The sequence below is a fragment of the Drosophila biarmipes genome, chromosome 2R (genome assembly GCF_025231255.1).
Source record: "Drosophila biarmipes strain raj3 chromosome 2R, RU_DBia_V1.1, whole genome shotgun sequence".
NCBI classification, from domain to species: domain Eukaryota; kingdom Metazoa; phylum Arthropoda; class Insecta; order Diptera; family Drosophilidae; genus Drosophila; species Drosophila biarmipes.
In genome coordinates this window covers 3,589,825-3,608,461 of record NC_066615.1, presented here as the reverse complement: position 1 = coordinate 3,608,461, position 18,637 = coordinate 3,589,825, and the positions used below count along the sequence as shown (strand labels likewise).

At 46.5% G+C, this 18,637-nt stretch overlaps 1 protein-coding gene across 1 annotated transcript; it reads right to left on the bottom strand.

Moving 5' to 3' along the window:
• Positions 1-12,391: 12,391 nt before the first annotated feature.
• On the bottom strand, positions 12,392-13,410 carry LOC108029446 (E3 ubiquitin-protein ligase RNF125). Its single transcript, XM_017101697.3, has 2 exons — positions 12,959-13,410; positions 12,392-12,558 (listed from the first exon to the last, which is right to left on the bottom strand). Exons 1-2 carry the CDS (start codon positions 13,229-13,231, stop codon positions 12,475-12,477), a joined length of 357 nt encoding a protein of 118 aa, XP_016957186.1. The 5' UTR covers positions 13,232-13,410; the 3' UTR covers positions 12,392-12,474.
• Positions 13,411-18,637: the final 5,227 nt, after the last annotated feature.

The following is an 18,637-nucleotide window of genomic DNA, read 5'->3' as shown; positions in this document are numbered from 1 at the left end:
AGCAGACGTTAAATTGTGGGCGTGTTGGCTGGCGGAGCTGCCAAGTCATCGGCGAGTACGTGCCACACTCGCCTGCAGCACTCGCATGCATCGAGGACATTTTGATGGCTGCAACGAGGCAGCTGCATCCTCCTCTCTCTGCGGAGATTAAAAAATTATCCCACACGGAAAGTTGACAAAAAGTCAGGGAAATATTTGAGCGAGCTTTGGCGACGGGCTGTTCAATATGCGCAGTGTGTGCCCGATGGAAATATGATTAAAGCCAAGGCGAAAACAGGCGGCGAAGGCGCCGATCCGGGCCAGGACGTGCTCCAACTGCTGCTGACCGGGGCGGGATTATGCAAAGGCACGTCAGGAGTTGTTTGATGTCTGCCGGGGGAGTCAACGGGCAACATAAGAACAAGTACAAGTACCCGGGCTGGGAAATGGAAAACCGGGAGAGCTGGCGAACAAATAAAGCGCCCTGCGGCCATTTATCGATGCGCTGCACACCGTCCCGCATCCTGTCCCCCGAAAAGTGTGCTGCGCTTTTGTTCATCTTTCCCACGTGAGTTGAGCAAAATATTTTAGTTACAACTTTTCGATCCACCCGGGCCCCCTGGCCATAAAAATTCTATAAAATATCGAAAGTTTTCCCCAATGTTTTTGCTGTGTGGGAGTGTAACTGGCCGTGCAGCTTACATTTTGCTGGAAAAGTTATGAAAATTCATAATATGCCAATATTTACACACACACATGGCGTGCAACTGTGCGGTCTTTTAAAAGATTGTCTGCATTATTTGCGGCTGTTGCTGGTCCGGCTCCGGCTCCTGATCCGGATTCTATAACCGTTGGGGAGCTCCCTCAACCCAACGGAATTAGAAGCCCGTGGCGAGCCGAGCCAAACATTCTCTGAGCTGTTAACAAAGTGAAACCGCACAGTTTTGTTTTGAAAAGTTTTCCATTTTCCCCGTTTCTCTCTTCTTCTTAATTTTTTAAACGATAACGGTATTTAGTTTTGGCCGAGCATCGGCTTTTAGGAGTTTTTCTGGTTTTAGGGTTTTTGGGCGCTTGTTGTTGCTCGGGATTTGTAACAGATAGGAGGTGATGAAAATTATTGGTGGGGGTCTATGATTATGCATGGCCTGTGGCTTAAGCCATGGGATTATTTCCAAACAGACTGACAACAACGTTCTCTCCTTTTTGGGAGCTTTAATTGGGTATCACCTTAGGCTAATTGGGTTAAAGTTTTATGGAATCAAATATAGATAAATTAGGGGTAAAGACGTTGATAATTACAGGTCTTGGGGCTATACACACATTAATATCTACTGAACAATGGGAGGCACGCCTTAAAAGGAATTGTATGTTTACAGATGCAATATAAGTGGTTTTTTAAGTAGTAGCCTGGCATTTCCCCTTGGAGTCACATATTAGTCATGTTTCAGGCAGTCCGCTTCCCTCTCCGACTTGAAGCTCCCTCCCCAAATGGCCACCCCATTCTCCCAAAATCCAACGCTAATTTGGCTGATGCGTGAACATATTTTGGCTTGTTTGAATGGCCTCCTGGTTTTGCGCCTTCGTGTTTTTGGCGGTTGGCATAACGAGCTGCTAAATCGATTGTGACTAATTCGCGGCAGTCGGGGACGAGGCTAGGACGAGGCCAAGGACCTGCTAATAAACCAACAGCGCCAAAAGTCGGGCCTGGAAATATTATTAATATATTAAAGACAACTCAATTGGAAAATTGGCAGCGAGACGCCGTTTTGCTCGTATGAAGTGATTGAAATAAACGAGCTGCTAGATGGAAGTGTCATACATTCAGATACGGACTTGGGATGCAGAGTGGGAACGGCTCTCTCTGGGCAGAGTGGAATGTTTAATAAACGATTTCCGTCCGCCAAAAGAGAACCGAACAGAACGGCAGCATTTGAAATGCAAGCAGCCTCGAATACGAGCGTATCCGTATCTCTATCTGAATCTCGGTGTTTCTGTATCTGTATCTGCATCTGCGTTTGCACCGCACTAAGTGTGTGGGCTGCTGAGATTAGAGCAGTGTTCGTGCCTGCCAACAATTGGCAGAGCAAACTAAAATCAGTGCGTGGAGTATCTGCTTCCGAATCTGTTCCATCTGTGTACCTCTATCTGCCACAATGAGCTCACTTTGTCCGTTTGTGTGATGTGTGCTGTGTGTTGTGTGCTGTGTGCTGAGTGCTCTGCGCTCGAGTGTGCGGGTGCATGTCAGACATTTCATTATCGAAATGTGTGCGAGCCCCTCGTCGAAAATGGTAATGAGGGCTTATCGGGCAGCTCCGGAGCGGAAGTGGCCCGCTCTTACATTTAAATCAGAGCCAGAGGGGGGCGGCAATAAAATGTGTGGCATTAAACCAGTAAAAATCCATCAACAAGTGGTGGCCCGCTCACTCTCCGCCTCAAAGGCATTCCGTTTGCATAGCGCTGTGCTAAGATTATTATAATTAAACCCCATGCCTGCATAATATTCTACATCCTTGGTTCACTCATCCCTCGGTTGTGCAATCAAATAATCATAAATAAGTAATGATGTGCCTGGTAACTGCCAGGATTCCGGCACACACCTCCCAGCATCCCAGCACCCCATCGACCCACCATCCCATCGCAGTATCCGTGTATCTTTGTACCCCAGGATATCTGGGTATCTACATGCATGCGAACACACTCAAAGGCTGTGTAAGTGCAAAAGGCATTTATTTCTGGACCCAAATGAAGGCACGATCAGGCGTGGCTTCAAATTGTAATGATGCCACGCCCCACGCCCCTCGGCCTGCCCCTTCCCCAGGAGCTGGGACTGCGCTCGTGTATTCGCACAGAGAACTTCCTCTTGCCGGCGGAGAGCAAATAAATTGCTATAAAATTTTACCCAAAAGTCGCATACGAAACCTCACTGCAGGGTATGTGTGTGTGCAGAGGGCGAGTGGGTGGTGGGCGGTTGTGGGTGGTTCGTGCTGGTGGGTGTGGGGAGCTCATGGGTGGGGGCGTTGCCTCGCAGCCTAGTGCCAGTTTCAATGGCATAACCAGACCGAAAAGCCGAGACTCCGGACTGAGAAATGAGCCTGGGAGTTGGTGCACTGTCGTCATGTCAAGCAATTCAATTCAATTTGGTTTCTCACGCGTTTGTTTGCCCGCCTGGAGCTGCTCTTTCGCTCTTTCGGTATGTGTGTTTATTTTTATTTAATTCATTTATTTTCTTTTCCCCGCTTCCCTTCGAGGCTGACATTGTTGTTTGCGCCGCCATATGCCGTCTTATTTTTGGCCTGATTATGCTAATATCGATGGCAAATAAATAACAATCTGAGAAAGTGGAAAACTTTCCGGCAAATATACGAGTATTGAAACTTTCCTTCCTTTGTTCGGGCGGCTCATAAATATCCCGTTTAAAAATATGAAAAGGCAGGCCCATAAAAAAGCGAAAGTGAAACAGATTATGGCTGTCATAGATGGTAATTTATGGGGCCACGGCTTCAACTGCCATTTAGCCATTTAATTGATTTAGCACAGGTCCGGAGACTCATGCTCGTTCTTCCCCCGAGATGCGCCGAGATGGCATTACAAGCGATTTCCTCGGGGAACTCATTTATCTGGCTCACTCACGCAACATATTTTCCACTGGCAGCTTAAAATTATGCTACACACACGCACTCGACTCTCGACGCTCGACACTCGGATGATTTAAGCACGCTTACTTACATGGCGAAATGTGTAGCGATGGCGAAGGCCTCGGAACGGGCAAGGGTATCGAGGTTTCCAATTTCCGCTTAGCTGCTTCCGGTGTTTTGGCCGCCGGCGACTTTAAGTGGCCACCGCCGCAGCTGTCATCATCGCTCAACTTAAAGCCTGGCCGCCGGCTGTTGCTCCGAGTATTGATTGCACTGGGGGAACTCTGGCCAAGCGGTCCTCTTCCGGTGTTCAGCCGCTCAGACAACCTGACACGAGCGAGTTCTGCAGCCAAATGAATCCGTGGGATGCTGCGTATCCACAAGATGCACGATTTCGACGGTGGCTCGTGCATTCGGCTCGGAAGCTCGTGGATTTTTGGGACAAGCTGGCAGCACAGTGCGCAGGGCGAGAGTGGAAAGTTCGGAGGGGAAATGTAAACAAAAACGCTCGGTTCTGGCTCGGATTCGGGATGTTGCGTTTAATTAGCCACCGCTTGCACATCGGAGCTTCGGAAGAGCGCCCAGGCCAGTAAGAGCGGGCTAAGAGAGCGCCTTGCGGATAAGGCTACTGACCTTTGTCTTGGCCAGTGGCGTGGACTCGAGGGGTGCGCTTCTCCGGTTCGGATATATATACCCCGCTGCAAGCGTCCTCGTCGGGCTCTAAACGCTCTCGAGTGTTTTCTAAATACGTTGAATTTACACAGTTTTCCAATTTTAGCGCTGGCGAGCGCTTTTAATTAATTAATGCATTGCCTACATTGCGGCGCTGCTGGCCACTTAATTGTTGGCATTTTTTTGGCCCGTTTTGGGAGTTGAGGGGGTGGACAAACAGCTGTGCCATGGAGCGCATAGATTACACAACAAACAAAAGCGGCTCAGAGACAAAAGCCACTGGCAGCAGGAGCCCAAGTTGAAGCGGAGAAAGTAGTGGGAGTGGGAGTGGAAGTGGGAGAAAGTGGGCTGGCTGTCCACTGGAGCCGTGTGCGAGCCATTTGCTGCGAAATCTGAGCTGCTTTAATTCCAGATACCCGGCATACGTCAAATGTTGAAGGCAAATTTGTTTTCCGTTCGTGCCGGCGGAAAAAGGGAAAACCAGCAAGAAGGAAAGCATGACGGAAGAAAGTCGGCCAGAGTCAGCGCGGGCGCTTATTAATCAAGCGAGTGCGAGTCGGACACTGGACTAATTGCCGGGCTCATATGTACGTCCACTCACTTGCGAGCATATCTGGATGCCATTTAATTAAAGTGATTCATGGCAGGCTTCGAATGGGTTTTGTCATCCCCTATTCTGATAAGGTTCCATAAAATGGCTGATATAATATTTATTAAACCGAATGTCACGATACTTACCGTTTTAAACTATACCAGATCTGGTTGATCCGTGGCCCTTGTCCCAATCTGTCAATAAACTAATTTCCCGGGCTGGGCTTGTTTTCCAGCCCCCGTTTACCCCTTTTTCAGTGCCCACTGAACCAATTTGAATTTAAACGTCGCCTGCAGTTTATTTGCTTGCCCCTTCGCACTTCGACCTTGCCTCTCACTTGCTCTTGATCAACAATCAACACACGCCGTGTTAAATTATCTAGTTTTCAATCACGGTCTGGCAACGCTTTTTACATCCCCACCCCTTTTGTTTTCCTGCTTTTCCAACTGTCCCCTGCTCAAAGAGAAGCCGAATGATTAATGACCGCTCTGCATTGTCGCCGTTTTCGTCTTTGCAGCGGAACTGTCGATGGAATGTGTCACGAACAAAGTAAAACTAAAAGCCCGGCCGAAGGAAACTCCGCTGGAAATGAAATTTGATTTTGTGCCGGCGAAAGGGCTAAGCTGAAAGCTCCAAGTTGATTGAGTAACCTGGGAAGAAGGTGGAAAAGCTGAGGAAAAGTCTCCGGCAGCGGGCGAAAAAGTGTCGATTGATAGCGATAGCGCTGATATGCAAGACAATTTTTTGGTTTTTTTAGCAGAAAAGGAAAACGGGAAAAGAGGTGGAAAACAAACGAAACAGCTGACGATGCGGGTCGGAAAAGCGTGTGCTGATAATGACGCTGGCGCCGGGTTCGTTGACAACCCAGTTGACGCCCCCAGCTCAAACTCTCCCAAGCCCCCGAAAAAACACATAACAGGTTCGTACTCCGGCCAATTCGGCTCTACGACGCTTGTGATGTGGTCTGGGTGCCCCATGACAAATGAAAAATGTGTCGGGCATATTAAAAGGGATTTGGCCCGGAAAACCATTCCCTAAACAGCTCTGCCCGACGCATTACTTAAATTAATTTCGCTTTAAAGCCAACTCCGGCATGGGCGAGGGCAAACACACTCCCAACCAAAGGACAGGCTCCGGTCACGGTAAATATTTAAATGAGCAGAAAAGGGACAAAAGCTGCGAAAGTAAAATAAATAAAACGCAAACACGTCGAACGCATTAAGCAAGTGTAAATATTTGTGAAGAGCAACAACTGCAGCAGCTACACCGGACTTATGTGTGTCAAAAGCTGTGCAAACCCAAAGGGGAGGGTGTCATTTTTTCTAATTAGCATATCATGGCAGAGGCCACCCGAAAGGGAGGACTAATCCCTGTTCAACATAGTTTCAGTTAGTTCTGTGATTCTAAAAGTGCCTGCAAATGAATTATTTTGCAGAACTCGTTAGTCAGCTAAGTTGTTTCATGAAAGCAAATATTGTTCCCAACTTATTAAAAGAACTCGGCGACATTAAATACCTTGCCTTCTCTTCACCTGCATCGTTTTGGTAACATTACTGCCACCCTTTCCCCCTTTAAGGGATTGTCCCTCCGCTTCCTGACAAGAAAAACCCTATCAGCTGGGAAAAAAGAGGAAACCCCTCTTTGTGGCTGCCTCTAATTAAAAAGTGCCAGCGGTGGAAAGCAGTATCCACTATCCGCGGAGGTCTTTGTCGCCAATGAAGCAGCTGCAAAAACCCACTGCAGCCCAGAAGATGGCACAAAATTCGTGGCATACTTTCGAGAGCAGCGCATATTTTGCCCGGCATAATTAATTAAAATTATTCGCCGGGCAATAATAAATTTGCGCCCCACCGCCACGTGTGCTTGGGTGTGTGCCCCGAAGTGCAAAAGTTGGCTGTAAATGAATTTCGGGTAGAGCAGCCAAAACATAACTGACATCATTTGCAAACTTTAATAGACTTTTTGCGAATCTAGTGGGACTGCGGGCAAACTGGGGGACTAGCCCAACAAAACTATAGAAGCGATGTGAGGCAAAATTAAATATGGCTTTGTGCTGCGCCTCACTTTCTTGGGGCCTGCAAAAATTTATTTAGTAAACAATTTAAACTTTGCACATTTGTTTCGGAATACGCAGCTTCGGCCCCGACTCAATGGACTTGGCTTATGCAAAACTCCGCCCTGACCAAGTAGCTTAGATTTTTTGGCACACACAGAAATACGGACGAAGGGGCAGGGCGGGAGCTGCGCAAACATAATGACAAAGTTTTGCCACTGCCAGTTCCAAGGTGGCAAGAACTATGTGGGATTAGACAATTTGTATGCCAGCTCCCAGGCAGTTTCTCTCTCCCAACCACCCACCGCCGGCAGCCCGGGCTTGCGGTTGAACAGAACTCCAGACCGGTCCCAACTAAGCCCAACCCATCCGAACCCAAGCCACCACCCACACCCAAGCCCAGACCAGGACCAAAGCAACCGCCGACCGCATTAAGCCACAACTGATGTTTACATTTTTAACTACGGCCAAAGAAAAGTTTGCCTTGCCAGCAGAAAACTCGGCGCAACCAGCCACCCGCCACCCATCCACCCATCCACCCCCTCCTGGGCCATTTGGGCATAGAATTTAATGCATATAATATTGGCTAATGATGTTTGCAGTTGCGGGGCTTAGGCGAGCATTAACTTGGCCGAGTCCAGAACACCTGCTGTCCCCTATCGTGGGCCTCCCACCCCAGTCCTCTGCCCCCGTGAGCCGGTTTCTTATTCAAGTCAGTGAGGCAATTAAGCCTGCCTACCGAGGAGCCGAGGACTTGGGCGCGTTAATTGAATAACAGTTTAAAGTCGGAACGGTTAAGGAGGTTTGAGTATATACTCCAAGTATTTTCTAGATACCATGTATGTTGCCAATATACTCGTATATATACATTGTATATATTGTATATGTATAACATTTTAGCTATTAGATTCTTTATTTGCAATAAGTCAGATTTTGAAGTTTAAATTACTAAAAAGTTATACAAATTACATTTTAATAAAGTAACATATTTAACCTCAACAATCTCTTAAAATAATGCTCTTTAAAAATATAGATCTTTGTTTAAAAATTATAAAAAGAAAGAAAATTATACTACTAAAAAAAATAGGCCATAAACTTACATAGTTTTGTAAAAAACATTATCCTTTAACTCACAGAAAAGTCCTGCTTATCAAACAAATTTTGTAAGCCAACATTAGCTATTGTTGGTTTGCCAAACAATTTCAAACTCATTTAAAATTGATTGGCAACCCACACACCTCCGAAAGGGGCCCAGGAATCTAATTGGAGAGTTAATGGCCGGCAGTTTTGATGTTCTGCCCAGAGGAACGGGGAAAGGGAGGTTGACCAGGGGAGCAATTCCGCTGCATGTTTGATGAATTCCACGCTGACAACTCACATACATGTCAACCTGCAGGATGCGACAGGGGTGTGACATAATTAAACGCCAGAATCCAGGATGTCAGCTAATGAGCAGCGAAGAGTGGAAAAGGACGCCGCTCCTTTTTCGGAAGTAGGTTAATGTGAAATTATGACAGGGAGTTGGCTGATCTGTGCATGCATTTTAGATGCTTTCATAAATACGCAATTCACTTCATTTGAGCCAGCTCCAGGAGGCGAAGGACTCGATCCAGCCGGCTGGATTCCACCGAGGAGCAGCATATGTCCGACCCTAATGACAGGAAACTGTGCGGTCAATCAGGCAGACTGGCAAACAACCACAGAAACAAATCAGCATGGCCACAAAATCATCACTGGCTTGACGGCCCAGCTGGCCTGCAAATTCAATCGTCCGGCTGCAAACGTTCTGCATTTGCATAATTGGAGGCCAAAAAACTTCGAACTCCGAGTGGCAAGGAGCAAAAGCAATTAAGAGTCAAGCCAGACAATTGCATCATCCGTCTTCCGCAGCCATTTGTCCGCTTCACGCGCAGGACAGCGAGCACGGATATTGGAACACCTGAGCGAAGGACATGGGTCTTGGACATGGGCGAAGGACATGGGCTCCGGACAGTCACAAACACATTTAGTAAATTAATAGGGAATTTATTGCTCACTAAATGCAGCCATTGCCGTGTGCATCCTGCCATCCTGACCATCCCGGCCATCCCGACCATCCTGGCAGGTCCTGCCAAATGCCCTCGAGTGCGTGTTTGTTTGTCCGCTTAGCTCGGTTTGCTTAATCTTTGACAACCAGCCAGAGGTCGTTGCCTCGGCTTCAGTTTCTGCAACGCCGGCAATCAGAGCAAACAATGCACGGCACAACACCAGGGATTCCGGATTCTGGACTCTGGACTCTCGGCTCCGGATTCCGGACGGATGTGCCGAGGATATGCTGAGGTAACCCGTGGCACAACAACAGCTAGGATCGTGTGCAAGCAGCTGGCAAAAACAAGTGCGGCAGCCGGGCTCAGGTCGACTAATTAATTATATCATTACAGTCGGCGACGGTGCAAAAGGGCAGAAATCATTATGCACAAATGTGCACCACAGTTAAGACGCATGGCATTAGCAAAATCACTGCCCTTACTGTGCACTCAGCTCGGATTGAAACAAGAATCTTTTACGGCATCAACATTTTATAAATATACCAAACAAGACACTGATTAAAACAGTGTTTAGAAGAGTAATTTAGTTATATTTTACAAAGCCCAACTAAAATAACTGTTTAAAAAAAACTTTGGCGTTTTAAAAATAGATGCCTAAAAGTATTCAATGTGTTGCCTTACTAAATGGAGTCATTGTACTTCGGGCCTTTTGGACACCCATAATGACTTGTAAGCGTGATATCAACATTCCTAGATTTGGGCGGCAGTATTTTAAAGCAATATAAGCTGTATTGCTAAGGCCTTTTTGGTAATCGCTCCGAAAATGTGCAAAGTTCAAAGCCATTTAAGCCCATCCTCACAAGCCGACATCAATCAGAGCCAAACCAGTACGACAACTGAACTTTGTGGATTTATAAAATGCACAATTTGAATCAACAGAAGCGGCAGACCCAGAAACAGGGATAAAAACCGAGCTAATTTGGCACAATTTAAGCATGTGAGCACTCGCTAAACTTGGGGTTATTCCTTATCCGAGGGATTCCAATAAAAAGCCGAGGCGAGCCAGAAGTGCACTCTCCGGCAAAATAAATTGGTAATTGCATGCGGCAAGGCAAGCATTTAATGAAACAAAACAGGACATGCAAATGGCAATCCCAGATCCCCATTGCAGCCGCACCCCACCTCCATCTCCACCCCCTTCTCCCGCCCGGTGACATAATGAATAGGATTTTGGGTTTCTGCGGCGAGAGAAACAGCCGGAGAAACATCGGGACATGAGCTCCTTTTGCCGGGCCAACACTGCAATTTGCACCAGAGCCAAAAGGATATGCAAAGCGATACGAGCAGGCAGTGGAGACGGAGAAGAGCCTGTAGCTGCAGAAGGGGCCGAGCCGAGAGCAGGAGCAGGGGCAGGGCCCATGGCAACAGATGTTGCATCTTTGTTGAAAAGCAGCCAATTTGGAGCGCACCGAAGCCGAAGATAGACATGGCAGAGTGACAAAAATTTAATATGAAAGCGCAGGCCCCGGAAAACAGAGTCAGCGAAAGACAAAAACAAGAAAAATAAAATACGAGAATAACGAAAATCGCCGGACGAGAGCGAAATAAACGGCAAAATAATCGGCGCACAATGCATTGGCAATGAGCCAGCGGCTGGACGGTGGGAAAACGGGCGGAAAAGCGCTTGGAAAAGACCCCATCGTCTGTGTTTGCTATCGATGAAATTGTGGTCGCAACACGACCGGCGATAAAGCCGCTTGCCAGCAACGGAATGGGCGTTACAAATGAGGATAGGACAGGTGGAATTTCCAGGGGCTGCAGGTCACGACGGGACATGTAAAAATTAATTAAGCCCGCCCACGTCCACGAAACTAATTGAGAATATAAAGCAAATTGCCGCCCATTCGGCACGACTCGAAATTCAATTTGGATTGGCTGGATGCTGGATGCAGGCTCCGCTGCACCAGTTTTCGATCCCAGCCCTATCGATTGGCTTTGTCTCCTCAAATGTCCACACAAAACTTTCAATTACAGCCTAGTGTCAAAGATCAACAAACAAACAGCCAAAGAGAAGGGCGACGGGGGGCATCTGGTGGAAAACCGATGCCAGGGACAAACATTTCAATTTGCCTGCCAGCTGACAAAAGCCAAACAACGCCGTGGAAAAAGCGAAAAATCGAGTGTGGATTGGCCCACAAATCGGACAAATAGCGGAAAAAATAGTGGCTGAAAAGCAGCAGCCTTTTCATATCCTGTGCGAACGGATGTGACAGCGAGCGGCGAAGGGAACCCGATGCCCAAAGCCGGCTCTGCTTTCGGCTGAGGGGATTAGGCCAGTTTCCAGTTCCATTTCGGGAGTGAGACGGGACTATCCATAGCTCGGGCGGTATATTAGTTTACAGCGGTATACTTAGAAACGGTCGAAATTCCCGAGCGTTTTCACGGCGAACAATACGGGCGGCAGCAGCTGCTGGCGAGCAGTCGAAATGGCCAAAAAACTGCATCGAAATGGGCCCGCCGTATTTGCTTGCCCGTGGACTACCGCATGTGTGAGCTATTATGGCCAGACGAACAAGCTGGGCCACAACAGGGCCCAAATCCAAAACAAAGAATGCAAAAACACCGGCGGTTGCAAAATACCACCATTTAAATACCGTGTTACCCTAGACAAAATCTGGCAGAATGCAAAAGAAAATGGCTAACAAAAACATATAAATTCCATTAAACTTAAGTTAAATATATTAAATAAGAAATCTATTAACTGTGTGTTAAAAAAAAAAACATACTCAATGTAAGGAAATTAATTTGTTGAAACACTCAAACCAAAGCTTATAGAAAATAAACATTATTAATACTTATAGTTTACATAAGAAATAGAAAAATACCAAAGGTTGCAGTCCACACAGGGTATCGACTGAACGATCTGTTGGCCAATAAACATTTAATATTCACATTTTCCAATATTTACTTGTTGGTCATTTTAAAGTGGCAAAATATTTGTATAATAAACATATTTTTTGCAAGTTGCAATTTGATTTACAGCGGCAAAATAAACATAAATAAGGGCCCACGGATATTGGTGGATATTGCCGTGCAGCGAAGGGCTGACTCAGCTTAGATTTATTTGCTTTTCGGTGCAATGTGCATGCGTGGCAACACTTTTTATGCCCTCGTCCAAAGCCGTTTATTGGCGCATAAAATTGAATTAAAACGTGGATCCAATGCGAGCGGTGCGACCACGCGGCGTATGTGCACTTCTGCTACCCGCAACTTGAAGTTCTACTCAGGCGGCTTTCTAAGAAAGCCTTATTTGTCTCCCTGGCTAAAAACTCATTAAGGTGGTCAAAGGACAAGGGACAAAGCCCAGGCCAGAACAAAGCACATTCCACTCGCATTTTATGGCTTTCGGGTTTAATTAAAATCCACTGACAAGTTTGCATATATCTCTCGGGCGTCTATTTAAGTACAAATATACATATTTTCGTAAGTCAGGTGCTGCTCCGGCGGGAAAGAAGTTCACCAGTAGAGCAGCAGCAAGTAAAACGGGCCCAGACTGAGCAGCATCAGCAGCACCACCATGAACCCGAAAAGGCGCCAGTCCTGGAGGAGATCACAAGTTATAATGGTACATTTATTACCTTCCAACAGTTTGAAATCACCTAAAACCAATTTGTGAGGATCAATTTTGAATTTGATATCAAGAAATGGCGTTTCTGTAATTTCCTGTCTTTGAGTATTCTCTAAAATCTAAATCGGGGTAAGCGTGACTGTAATCCGGATCTCTCGGAAACAGAAAGAGAGCAAGAAGCAAAATGCATAATCTAGGTATAGTTAGAACTGAATTTTTTAAAAGTGAAATATTTTTCTGCGATAAAAGAAATATATCATGGAACAAATATACTACTTCTTATTATTTTAGTCATTGGACCGTAGTGATTACTAAGGGAAATATCTACCAGGTGCATTTAAAAGGTTCTCTGCGCATCTAAAGATCACTTACGTCATGGAACTGCTTGGCCACGTGACTCTCCAGGCTCCTCCGGCAGATGGGACAGCGCTCGGCCACCCAGTTGCGGGCCTCTAGGTACATCTCGAGGCAGCGTCTGCAGAAGGCGTGGTTGCAGTGCAGCTTCTCCGGGTCCCGAATGCGGTCCAGGCAGAAGGCGCACAGATCCGGGTCCCCATCCTCCTCCATGCTGCAAGGCGAGGCCGCCTCGCAGGAGGAGCCGATCTGCAGAGCACCGTCCGTCGAATACAGTCTCTGCTGTACCATATTGTCTGTCTGTGTGTAGTCTTAGTGTGTATCCGTCGGGTCGTGTGAAAGTGTAGTCGTGTCTGGGTGTCCTGTTTTCTACTTATTTTTGTGGCTTCACCTAGCTTGATTTTTGAGAAACTAAAAATTTGGATACAAAGCTCCCCAAACCGAAAAGATCTTGACAGATATAGCGGAGCGGGCTCCCCGCGATTACATTTTAATTAAAATGTACGGCAATAAATCTGACCGGAAAACACCTTAAGCTCCTTCTCCGACCGATGAATTTAATTATATCAACGCCGAGCGGCAGGCATCGAATGCAATTAGTAGTCGTCTTGTACAACTCAATTAGGAGCGAGTCTGGGCGGGACGGGGCTGTGCGAGAGGAAGCCATGTGTCGCGTGCTCGGTTCATCCTCTGGCTGATTTTTCCACAGGACAGCGCTTTGCACTTTGGGGCAAACGACCGCAGACGCAGACGACAAAAATCGAACTTTGCAACTACTTGCAAGGAGCGAGGACGACAAGACGCCGGCGATTACTCCAACAGGGTTTTTAATTAAGCCCGGCACTAAAAGTCACATTATTCGAACACGCCGGCACCCATCCTGTCCACCCCTCGGAGGACTTTGAGCAAGCGGCTGACAAATTAAATCACTGGCGTCAGCCGCTTCGCAATTTAACTGTCGGTAACAAGCACATATTATTAACGCCGGCCAATTAGGTGGCCATATAGACAACTAGCCGGCATTTGCATCCTCAACTTGATTAAAAAGTTGTCAGTCGCCAGTTGACAGTCGCCATTGAAGCCAACTTGATTGTTTATTGTTCGGTCGGGAAAAGTTTTCCCCGGCAAATTGTTAAATTCTCAACTCGAATTAATTTGCCAGAGTTTCTTTAATTATGTTTATAGATGCCCGAGCAATTGTTAAGACACTTTTCCGCCCCCACTTGCTAACTTTCCCATTTCCAGCTGCTCCACTTCTGGAAGCAGGTACTCAAATCCATACAGTCGGTCGGAAAAGCCGGGGAAGACGCCCAAAGACAAACGGCATCAATCTGGGAAAGTTGGCGAGGGGGGGCTCTGAACTTTATCTTTGGATTCGCTTTGTTATTATTTGCCCGAAGAATTAAAAGGAAATCAGGGAAAATTTCGATGGAAGGAATGTAAAAGATTTCAAAAACGGAAAACTTTAAAATAAATACTGCATGAGGAATGCCAGGAAAATTGTCTACTTCTTTGTCAGCCCGTGCACGCAAGTTTTCCCCGAACCCAGAATTTGAAAAATAAATATATTTCCGTTTTGTAAAATATGCTGACAAATCGGTTAAAATAAATAAATATTGTTTGATATTTATAATTCGTTGTTTAAATAAGCATCAATAACGCGAGGGAAAATATCTAAGTGTATGAAAAGAGAAGTAACAAAATAGTAAGTAAATAGAATTGCAACAGTCATCGCCTTAAATCGCCAAGTTAATTAGAGCCGCTAGAAATCTCCGAAGTCCAGGACTGATTAAATATTTGCAAAACTGCTCGCTTTTCCTACTGTTTTTCGGGTAGTTCCTCTGGGGAGCGGTGCCCCAGAGCATCCGCTGGATGACGATGACGCTGCACCCGCTGTTCGCTGCCTTTGCTACTTTCGCTAATGAGCTTTGTTACCGGACGCGGCCGACAACAAAATACAGCAGAGCAGCGCTCATTTATGCTAAGCTTTTGTGCATTTAGACCGCAAAACAAGGACAGAGGCGAACAACTGTATCTGCGGCGCGTTGCTTAATGGGTTAACGTGACACCGAATGAATCATGGAGCCGAGCTGGGACCCCGGCATTAGTGGGTTAATATTTCAGCGACGGAAACGGATGTTGCCTGCCCAGATTTCCGCCTCGAGGCGATTTCCCTGGCAATACTCTCTAATTTAATGAGGCCCTGCTTATTTTGCAATTAGCCGAAGTTGTGCGCAGCACTCTCATCTGCTTTTCCCTCGTAGCCCTTCCAGACACAGAAATGTAGCTGCGACTAATTAGCAGAAAAGTCTGGTAAATTGGAGTGAATTATGAAAATTGCATTTGCAGGTGTTGCAAATGAAACGGCGTCTCGGGCGAGGGAGAAGGAGATCTTATGCTGGCATTGAGTGGCCTTATTTTGGCATATAATGGCGGCCGAGCAGCAGCAGAGGCTCTGACAATGAGCACAAAAGGCCATTTACTCGCCTTTGGGCGTGTACCGAGGCCTTCACCCACTTCATATAATACCAGGCGCCACCTTGCACCACCATGTAGCGATCCTACCCATTGCAGCTCACTTCACCTGGCCACCGCACATGCAGGTGAATGCAGCGCATCCGCCCGCTTTTCGCCCACCTGTCTTTTTGTGCGCCCCTCAAGAAAGAGCCGTAATTCAGCTTAAATGCACTCAGCCAGGCTTTGTTAACCAGGCTCACAGTTGCTGTTGTTGCGGCCGGGAAGGTCCTTGGTCCATGGTCCTGGGCTGGGGGCTGCAGCAGGATAATGGAAAGTAGGTTGCACATTTAGTTGCATTGTCTGAGCCCTCACATGCCTAGTCTCATCCCCACTGCCCTGCCCATGGAAGGCGACCCAGTTAAATCAACTGGCCAATGGCGAGCAATTTGTCGGTCGATTTGCAACATTAACAGCCTAGGCCGTCTCATAAATTAACTTAATATTTTTGCATCTCGGCCCGAGAGAGGGCAGCCAAGTGGAAAGCCTGTGATATCAACGAGTCGTTCGACAATTCAATTGAAAAACTGGCAAATACATTGCCGATGGCCCAAACTAAAAGATTGTTGACAGCTCGTTACAGCAACTGCAACAACAGGCGTAGGAAAGGCAGAGGAAGACTTTTGGGCAATGAAAACTATGCAAATGACATGCAATGGCTGGGAAAACTTTGAAAAGCCAGCACAGGCCGGCAAGAGCGGGGGAAGTTCGGGGAAAGGCCTTGGGACAACAGAAGGCAGAGAGCTGAATATATATACATATATATATGTTTATCTAGTTTTTGGGCGAATTGCATTATGCAAAGTTGAGCGATTTGGGATTGCTTTAATAGATAAGCAATATGCCGGGCTGGATGGCTCGTTTCGGTGAGCATATAAATTGGGATTTAAGTGTATCCATATACATATATTTGAGCGATAAACGGCACAAATTAGAGAGCCGGAGGGACAGACGGAGACAACAAATCATTGGGGGCAGTGCGCTCTGAAGAACACCGGAAAATTGCTTAAAACGACTTCAAGAAATACATCGAATGTCAAACCTAAGTGCTAAACGGCTTTAGAGGCTATCTTATGTGTGAAAATCTAAATTCTCAAGCAAAACAAGGGGAAAAAGTAAATAAAACTTGCTAGGGAACTGGTGCTCAATAGATGAATACTTTGAAGACGCAGAACTTAACAAGCAAGGCACGATTTCGTAAAAATTCATCTTATGCTTTCTGTTATTCATATTTCAGGTCTTCTGTCGTCCTTTTGATGGCCTTCCCAAGCCCACTACAAACTTTAATCATAAAACAAGAAGAAACCACGAAACAGTTCCCAACACTTTCAGCAACTTGAGGACGGGGACAGGACTCTCTGGACATTCCCTGCGATCTCAAGCTCCTCCACCACTACCACTCGACTGTGCATTAATTCCTACCTTTTATAATGCAAAAATGAAAGAAATAAGGTGCACTTACACCGCCCGAAAACCCAGTCCCTTCCTTGGAAAGCTGGGGAAAGGAAGCATAAAGCAAAGCAAATTCCAAGCATGCCATGGAGATGGCGACTACGTCGAGGACTTGCACTCAACAAGGACGACCGTGACGACGTCGACGAGGACGTCAAGAGCAGTCCAAAATATTAAACAAAAAAGGACCTCCCCCTCTGCTGCATTTTTTGTTGAGAAAATTCTTCTTAGCCAGCGTTTTTGCTTGGCGAAAAACAAAGGCCCATCGTTGGTCCGGGCTCGTTGAAAATCCGTTGTTTAAAGTTGCTTTCCCTAATTGTGAAAATGAGCGAGCGTGGATTACTCTACTTCGCCCACAGTTGCTTTCGAAATTGAGTGCCTGGCTGCGAACTTATCCCGCCAGTGTATACGCTTCCAGTAAAACCAACAACCAACTGCCAACAGCCAACAACAATTGCCATTGCACTTGAGCACCGAGCACTAAGTTCACTTTATTATTGCAAGCTCTGCAGAGTCACTTCCCCTGGCTTCTTCACTTGCCGCACATTTTTATTTTCAGTTTCGTTCCTTTCCTGCTGCTCCAGCACTTTTCCCAGGCACTGCTAAACAAATTTTTTGAGTGCGATAGCGCAGGTGTGGTAAATGGAAAATGGCTTAAGTCGCACAGCAAATTATCTGCTAATGAGATCGGAATTCAGATCTCTGAATGCCGAAGCCACTTTCCTGCATAAATACAGCACTCGGCAGGCTTCTAAGCAGAGTACTTGGCCAAGGAGAAGACGAGATGCTGTCAAAAATTCAATAAGTCTGTCGAGTGTATTTGCAATCATAACACACGCATTCGAGCAATGCAATTTCCCCAGGACCCTTGAAGCCGAAGGACCTGCATGCACACACACGCTGCGAAAATTAGTTCAATCTCAAGTGAAGGATTGATATTTATGCCTTTACACAGAGACATCGTCATGCCAAGTCTTTCAATGGGAAAGCTAGAGCTATATTCGGCCCAGAAGAGCAAGGATGCACAGCGATTTAAGAAATAAATACTGTGTTGGTTCGATATTCATGCTCTTCCCTAGATATTTCAATTGCCTTAGGCTTTTAATTGGGGAAATTGAGTCGGTCCTATCAGACTCATTGAAATTAAAGAGATTAATAGTGCCACACATTGCAAACATGGGCTGAATCTTATGTGAATGGTTTCTGTCCCTGAGGACCACAAAAACATTCGATTAGAATAATCAGAGATGTCAATGTCTGGAAACACCCCAGAATAATTAGAAGGAAATCGGCCAGCCTTGAAATTTAACAGCTGAAGCTTGGGGGAATAAGTTGCTGTATCAGCTGCAGCCGCTTGGGAAACTTGTTTGCTGAGAAAGCGTGAGGCCACCTTGCCTGTGCACATTACGTATACGCCAGCGCGACCACAGGAGCTCCCGCTGTGTGTGCGGTTTTGTTTGACTGCCACCAGGTGGCGCCTGCCACGCTCTTTCGCCGCCCTCCTCAGTTAATATTTTCCGCACTTGGCTGCATAATTCACGGCAGCCGTGTGCAATTGCTGGCCAGGAGTGCGTGCACTGGACTCCTCGTGGCGTGCACACATGAGTGGCCACCCCTTTGCAAAATCCCCGCAGATCTTCTGCAAATATCCCCCGTTTGCCTGGTCAGCAAGTGTCGCTGGCGCTAACATATGCAAGTCCCTGTCCAAATAGAACAAAAGTGACAAGTGTG